This window comes from Rhinolophus ferrumequinum, chromosome 18 (genome assembly GCF_004115265.2).
Source record: "Rhinolophus ferrumequinum isolate MPI-CBG mRhiFer1 chromosome 18, mRhiFer1_v1.p, whole genome shotgun sequence".
NCBI lineage: Eukaryota > Metazoa > Chordata > Mammalia > Chiroptera > Rhinolophidae > Rhinolophus > Rhinolophus ferrumequinum.
Genome location: NC_046301.1, coordinates 48,718,322 through 48,726,148, shown reverse-complemented (window position 1 = coordinate 48,726,148; position 7,827 = coordinate 48,718,322). Strand labels below are relative to the sequence as shown.

Genomic DNA, 7,827 nt, shown 5'->3' with positions numbered 1-7,827 from the left:
AGCCAGCTGCCCCCAGACCCTCAGGGAGCCGTAATAACTGTTCTGAGTCCTAGTACCCACCTGTAGAAAGGTTAACAGTCCCATCCACCCGTTTCCTTTTATTTCTCACCAATCCTGTCAGGTGTTATGGTTCCCATTTTGCAGATGAGTACACTGAGTCACAGAGGTTAAGGCACATAATTAAGGTTACACAATTAGAAAGAGACTAAACTGGGATTTAAACTGAAGTCAAAACTGGCTTGTGAGCTCTAGCTCTTATACTCTCTGCCGGGCTTCCTGGAGACAAGGTCTGTTCACCTTGACAGGGCTCCCATGCTTTTACCAGAGGCTGGAAGGCCTTCCAGAGGGCAGGCAGCCGGGCACACACTGTGCCCCCACCTCGGTACTTTTCTCCGCAGTTCCGATTCATGTCACCTACACAGGCCCAGGGCCCTTCTGGGGCCACACACCATTTGGAGTGGTCGTCTGTGGTATTGATGGTGGGCCCAGCTGACCCAGGGAAGGCTATCTGGGTCACGTCCAGCACTTCCCAGACCTTGGAGCAGTCGGATGACAGGATGCCACCAGAGTGTTGCCAGAACTGGACCTGCAGGTTTGTGCCAAGGGCTTCCGCCAACCAGCCAGAGTACAGGTCTGTGGAGGATGGAAAGAGGGCATAGGCAAGCTCAGGGTTACTGCTAGGAATTCTTTAGGCCACTGACCCCTCTCTGAGCTCAGTTTCCTGGCAACCCCAGGGAATAACAACATTAAGACTAATAGCCCTTACTAAATGCTGTATATGTATCACTTCATTCACAACCCTTTAAAGTAGATCTCGGTACCCCCATTTTTCAGATGGGTAAACTGAGAGTCCAGTTAAATCATGCAGCACACAACCAGAAACCAATAGTTGAGTCCAGGTGTGTTGGTTGTCTACCTCTCATGTACTTCTGGTTCCCAGTCCTTATCTCTGACCTGTCCTCAGCCATGGACACATCTGACACCACCTCTGCAGAAAAAGAGTACTTCAACCCTCAACCTCAGGCTCACCATCTCCAAACTTTCCAAATTTGGCAAAGCTCTGGAAGTTAGCCCCTGCCTTTGACGTGAGTGTTACACTGCTGTTCCAGGGTCTGTCATGAACATGGTGGCCCTTGACCACCTCCTCCAGTTCGGGGAATTTCTGGGCAAAGGTCCCTTCCAGCTTGTGGTCATACACCAGGGGGTAGGTGTAGCTCAGCTGTTTACCTGGAGGGCAAGGGGTGGAGAAAATGAGGGAGTGCTCCACATGCTGGCCTGAGAATCAGGTACTCACTCTGCTTCCCTGTCCCCACTCACCAATCTTTGAGAACTGCTCGAGAGGAAAAGACATGCAGAGCAGCGTCTGCCCATAGGTGTGGGCAGGACGAGGCCAGCTGTAGTTAGCATGGGAAGCAGCTGGAGGGAAGCCTGGAACGCTGTGGACCAGCCAGAAGCCCTCTTTTTGGTCCAGAAGCAACACGCCTGAACCAGAAGACAGGGATCAGGGGATTGCTCAGAGCATCCCAAAAAGCACATGTGCAATCAAGAATACACTTCGTTTGCAGGTAGCCTAGAGAAGGTGTGGGCAATGTCAGGACTACTACTGAACTGTTTCCATAGGCGATCAATGTTACAGTGTGGAGAAAGGAATGTTAATATAAGATGTGGGAACAGATGCCCAGGGTCTGACAGAGTAGCCCCCTCCCGCTCCTGCAGTCAGGGGTTAGTTGAGGGAAATGCATAAGGAAACCGCAGCCCTTGCCCAGCCCCCAGTGCGGGCCTCACCCTTCGTGTGCCCCCGGCTGGAAGAATCCTTAGTTCCTTTAGGCGGCTGATCATTGTACAGTAGGTAGGCGAGCTAGGGGAGATACATCGAGCGACGTGAAGTTCTCCCTCTCGTCCCAGGCCGAACCCTCCCTATAGTCCCAACCCAGGTTCTGCCCTGCGCCCCTTCACCTGGCTGGTGTTTCGGTACAGCGGCAGCAGGCTGCGGCCCACGGCCCCCATCAAACTGTCGATGGGCCCTGCGCCTTCACGCCAGCCCCCTGAGCTCTCATCCAAGTACTTGTACCGCAGCCCCGCCTGCGCCTCGACCCCGGGCCCGCTGTGGGCCGGCAGCTTGTAAACGACAAACCTGGAGGTTGGGGAATGGATAGAAATGGAAGAAGGGGAAGAGAAGAAGCCCCAGGCTTCACCCAAGAGCTCAGCAATCCCCAATCGGGCCCCGGGGGTAATGGTCGGCGCCGGTGCACTCACCAGTCCACAGGCTGCCCCGAGTCCCCGTAGCAGGTCACGGCCCCTGCAGGGACCCACAGCAGCGCGGCTAGGAGCAGCGGGCTCAGCGCAGCCATGGGGCTGAGGTCGAGGAATCTGTGTTGACACTGCGGGGCGCCGGATCACGAGATGGGCCCCTGGTGACTTTCATTTCCCCAAAATCCTGGAAAAACCGAGGACTTGACAGACGGAAGACGAAAACTCCACCCCGAGAGGCGAAGCAGAGTTTTAAAAAAGCATTACATTCTCCCAGGGCGAGGCTACCTTTCGAACTGTCACTCCTCACAGGCCCCGCCCCAACCCGGCCTGCCAGAGGCCGCCTCTTGTTTCCGGCCGACGACCCTTGATAGACTCCACCCTCTGGTTCGTCCCGTGTCCTGCCGCTGACTCTGCTTTTAGCCAATCACCGCTCAGGCCCCTCCACTAAGTTCCGCCTCTGTGTCTTTGAATTCCGGCTACCTCCAATCCTCTCTCCCGCCGGCACCCGTTCCAACCTGGGCTTCTGGGTCATATGCAAATTGGATTTTTTTCATTTCCTGCCTTACAGCCCGAAGTCAAGTCTTGTGACTTTTGTTCTCTTAAAGGGAGTTTGTGCTCCTGCTCCTCCTCCTTTTCGTTGTTTTCCTGGGGCCCCCCTGAGCTAGCCAAGGGGTCACTGTGAATCGTGGCAGGGTGAAGGGTGCTGGGGTTCTGGGGCCAGGCTGGGGGCTCTTAAATGGAGGGAGACGGTCCCTGTGAATGTGCCTGAGGTTCAAGGCAGGAGACTAGAAGGATGTAGCCTGATCTTAGGTTGGGGTGGGGGGGAGAAGGGGCCATAAGGCCTGCAGTACCGGAGGGGAAGTTTAGGAAGTTTAGGAGATAAGGGTGTGAGGGTGTGTATGGCCCCCCAATATCACCTCTGGAGATACAGCTTCCTCCCATCTTCCAGCACCCAAAACTCACAAAGTCAGGCCAACACCGAAGCTTTATCGAAGCTTTATCTAGGAGGGCAGTTTTACAGGACCCATAACCATTCACAGCAGATGCCAGGCTCTATGCAGAGCTTCAGAAGTCAAGGTGTGAAGACCCCTTCTAGACCCAGGGTCTCTGAGAAGCTTCACCCCACAACCCCTCCCGCTGTCCAGGGCCTCCTGTGAACTGGTCAGAGGGTCCAGCTTTCTGAGGGTCTGTCTCCTGTCCCAAGTGTCTGAGTGTCCATCTGAGTCCATTTATTTGGGGCTCTGTTTCGTAGGAAGTCTCTGTGGCTCCCTGTGGCTAAGGACATGTAGGAGCTTCCGTTGGAGGCTCCCCCCAGGTCTGTCTATAGGCCAGCCCTTGATCTTTCGTGGATCTGTGGGGCCACGAGACTGGCAGAGGGTCCATTCGAGGGGAAACCACCCTGCGTGGCTCCATTCTTGTTCCGTCCCCGGGAAGGTCCAAGTGCTGGGGGGAGGGGGCTCAAAGGTGACGCTTCATATGCAAGGCCAGGTGATCCGAGCGCGAAAAAGCGCGCGGGCAGAGCTGGCAGCGGAAGGGGCGCTGTCCGGTGTGTTTTCGGTAGTGGCGGGTCAGCTCGTCGGAGCGTGCGAACCTCCAGCCGCAGCCTTCCCACGTGCAGGCATAAGGCTTCTCCCCTGGGAGGTGAGGAAGCTGTCAGCGCCGTTGTCTGTCCCACACCGCTCCCTGACCGCCACTGCATCTGGCCGCACTCCTTTTGTTCAGCCTAGGACTGGACTAGGGTGAGGCAAGTGAGGCGCCTAGGGTGTGAATTCAATTTAAGGAGGCGCCCACTCTCAGTGGAGTGCACCAGAGTCCGGCCCTCTGTGACCCCAATCCTTTTTCTGTACCTGCATTTGGACCCATGCTTGTTCTCACCTCCTGGGCCCAAATCGCATCCCCTACACCACTGGTCCCACTTCCTGTGCCCTGGTACCCGGCTCCAGCGTCCTAAAGTCGTCCCACCCTCGCCCTTTGGTCCTGCCCCCGGTGGTCCAGCCTCTCCCTTGCACCAGGGGACTCTTCAGCTGCTGCCCTACCCTGCCTCTGGCTTTGACCCTTGAGCCTCAAAACCCACCTGGTGTTCCAGGCCCTGCCCGCGGTTATTATGCTGTCCCCCTGCTAGGCCTGGCCCCTCTCCTGAGTCCCTGGACAGGTCTGTACACCTGGCACCACCCTTTATGCGGATCCTTAAGCATAGGCCTCACCCTTTCTCCTCCCCGCCTCTATTCCACGGCCCCCCTCTCTGTCTTCAGACAGCTTCTTTAGTGCCCACCCTACTCCTCTGTTCTCTGGGAACTGAAACTGACTCTGTACCTGTATCTCAGCCCCTGAGCCCCAGCCACGCCCCCTACACTCTGGCTCCTCCTCCATGCCAACCTAACGCTTTTTACTCCTAGTTCGGCCCCTGAGCCCAGAATCCGCTTGCCACAAACCTGAACCCAGTGTCTTTGGCCCCGCCCCCGGCATTCCAAGTTTGGCCCCTCCCCTCAGCCCCTCACCTAGACCGGTACCCTACGCTGCTGGCCAGGCTTTCTGCTCCTCAACCCAGGCCCAGGTCTTAACCGTCTGTTCTCTGAAACGCTCCTCAGGTTTTTCAGGTCCTCCCTCTTTCCCAACCCGCCTCTCGCACCACTGCTACTCAGTCCTCTAGCCCTCCCAGCTCGGGAGGGTCCCTGCTCGTTCCCAGCTCCCTCTGCCCAGACCCGTGCGCTTGGTTGCGGGATCCCAGGCCACGCTCGGCTCCCGAGGCCCCGCCTCTAGCCCTGCTGCCTCACCAGTGTGCGTGCGTAGATGAGCCTTGAGGTGCGAGCTCTTGGTGTAGCTCTTGCCGCAGCCCGGATACGTGCACGTGTGCGCCGCCTGCCTCTTGCGTGCCCACGAGCGCCGGCTGCGCTTGGACGGCGCGGCCTCCGCAGTCTCTCCTGGGTCTCCTGCGTTTCCCCCGAGTCCCGCACTCGTCGTTCCCGGTCCCAGACAACTCAGGAAGGAGGGGGACGCGGTGGGGCTAGGCGCGGGCGTGGGAAGTCCGCGGAAGAGCTGGAAGTGCCCTTGGTACTGTGGCGCCGGGTACAGCGCGGGGTAGCCGGACAGCAGCCCATAGGGGGCGCCCGGCGCCGCAGGCATTGAAAGCCCGGTCCGCGGGAAGTAGCTGCCGGAGGAGCCTGCACCCGGCCCCAGGTACCCCGGCTGCAGTGGCAGCGCTTTGGGCTCGTGGGCCGGGACCAGGGCTGGGATCACGAAGGCGTCAGGGCCCGGGGCTCGTGGGGCCGGGCGCGCCCAGCCCGGGTGCTCCTCGGGACCCAAGTGCCCAGCCACCAGCCCTGGGCCGCCCGTGTACGCGCCCAGAGTCTCGGGCGGCGGTGGGAATTGCACCCCCGAACACTCGCCGGGCGCCAGAGCGCAGGTCTGGGGCGCACCGCCGGTCTCTGCGCACGGCAGGTTGGTGAGGAAGAGATCCAGGTCCCAGGCAGTGGCCGCGTCCCTCTTGTCCTCTTCGTCCTCCCCAGGCACGTCCTGCAACTCTGCCTTCACATAGAGGGGCGGCCCGATGGGGTCTGGGGGACCCGGCCCCAAGTCCTGCACCTCCTCAGAGCGCCACCACTAAGAGAAGGAGCCGTAGAGTAAGGCTTCAGGGGTCACCAGGGTACCCTCCGCCGAGACGGAGGGTCCTGATGCCCTGATGGGAGCACGCTGGCCAGAGGCTCTGGAAAGGGGTCTTGCGTGCTTGTCTGTGATGTCTGTCCCACTCCCTCACACTGCCCCTGTCCCCCCTCCAGCTTTGGGGACAGAGGTCCATCGCGTCTGGCTGGCAACGAGAGATAAGACATACATTATCTGGAGCTGCACTTAGGCGTGGGGGAAGGGGTGGCAGAGCCAAGAATGCAAGGCTGGGGTGGCCCAGCCTTGCCTCAGTTTCCCCCCAGAATCTCCTGCTTCCCAGTACGCCAAGAAGATTAATTCCCAAGATTAATTCCTGGATGTCCCCTAGACACCTTTGTTTTTTTCCCCTGATACCTGGGGTTGTCTCACTGAGCCTAGACCCCCAAGGTGTTCAGCTCTAAGCTTCAAAAATAAGCCTTTAGACCACTTCAGACCCTTGGACTGGGCTGAGGACCCCCAGCCAAGGCCAGGTCTCTGGATTCCAGGGCAAAATGCAGACCGGACCCCTAAGTTCTATGACCGGAGCCTAGGATCCCAGCCAGCCACCTAGATCCTGCATGACCTCACCTTGAGGAAGTCTTCCTGTGTGTCCGGGAAGGGGCCTAGGGCAGTCAGTGTACTGATGGAAGGCAAGGTGGTCTCAGCTGCGGCCATGGCTGGCTGGTGCCCACCCTAGCCCTCAGGCCACCTCTCCCTCGGTGGCCTCGTGGGCTCTGAGGCTCCGATGGCCTCTTGGAGGGCTCCTCTCTGCCCTCAGATGATTGGCTGCAGCCCCTGATAAGGGTCAGGCAAGGCGGGGGAATGGGGGTGGAGGGGTGGGGATGGTCACTGTTTCTGGGGAACAGACCTTACCTTGGCCTATTTGGGGCAGAGCTTTAAAGACAGACACTGTATCCAAAGCCCACTCAGATGTTTGGGGGCTGGGGGTTCAGAGGTTTGGGGGTTCAGGCATTGGATAAAGTAAGGCACTGCATCCCCAAAGGAGAGTCTTGGGGGCCTGCTCTCAATTACCTTCCTGGAAAAGGGGTGACAGGCAGAATGGGGATTCTGGGGAGGGGCTTTGAGACCCCCTTTCCCTTCACGGAGGCCTTGCAGCCCTCCCCCTCCCCCAAAAACAGAAGCAAAGATGCTGATGGCGGGACTTGGCACGAACTCCCTGCCAGGACAAGCATTATCAGACACCCCAGACGTTGGAGGCTGCTATCAGGTGGGGGCCCAAAACAGCCAAAGCTCTGTCCCTGACGAGTGGCAGGGCTGGGGGCTGGGGCTTCACGTTAGCTTGGCTTGAAATTTCCTTGGTTGTGAACTCTCAGGGTCTGAGACCAGTGGCAGGGGAGCCCCTGCCAATTAGCTGCCACTGTCTACCATGGAGCCACACCCCCTGGGGGGCACTGTAGGGAGTGGGGCTGTGTGGAGGTTGAGGCTGGCAACACTACATCTGCAGTTTGATGAGGGCTGGGGAGGGGGAGTTGATCCCCCCACCTGGATGGGAGAGGACCATTGGGTGGGACCACAAGAAGTACCTGGCTTGCAGGAGACTCACATCAACCCTTGCCCTGGGTCTTGCTGCTGCCTGGTTTCTGTACCACATGGGGGCAGGATCCAAGGTGCTGCACCAGGGACCTCCACTGGGGTGGGGGCAACATGGACACACATCACAGATACACAGTTCATAGTCACAAACACACAATATGCAATTACATAGTGACATGAATTCCTGGTCCCTCAGCCATACAGACCATGTAGTCCCACACATATAATTCTGTGTTGGTGCATCACATAGACCAGGCACAGAAACACAATTCCCGGGCAGGAAAACAACCATATACCATTTGGTTATACCATCTAGTCACACAATGTCTCCGACATAGAATTCATAATCACATGCTGACAAAATCACACACAGTTATCCAA

The 7,827-nt window shown here is 58.2% G+C and overlaps 2 protein-coding genes across 2 annotated transcripts; both read right to left on the bottom strand.

Moving 5' to 3' along the window:
• Nucleotides 1-64: 64 nt before the first annotated feature.
• Nucleotides 65-2,591, bottom strand: DNASE2 (deoxyribonuclease 2, lysosomal). Its single transcript, XM_033134311.1, is given in 7 exon segments — nucleotides 65-293; nucleotides 296-633; nucleotides 1,030-1,227; nucleotides 1,318-1,482; nucleotides 1,786-1,858; nucleotides 1,957-2,134; nucleotides 2,257-2,591. Coding segments are annotated over 7 exon segments (1,092 nt in total). The 5' UTR covers nucleotides 2,352-2,591; the 3' UTR covers nucleotides 65-248.
• Nucleotides 2,592-3,239: 648 nt separating this feature from the next.
• On the bottom strand, nucleotides 3,240-6,673 carry KLF1 (KLF transcription factor 1). The gene is made up of 3 exons (XM_033133452.1): nucleotides 6,481-6,673; nucleotides 5,028-5,853; nucleotides 3,240-3,887 (listed from the first exon to the last, which is right to left on the bottom strand). Exons 1-3 carry the CDS (start codon nucleotides 6,565-6,567, stop codon nucleotides 3,712-3,714), a joined length of 1,089 nt encoding a protein of 362 aa, XP_032989343.1. The 5' UTR covers nucleotides 6,568-6,673; the 3' UTR covers nucleotides 3,240-3,711.
• Nucleotides 6,674-7,827: the final 1,154 nt, after the last annotated feature.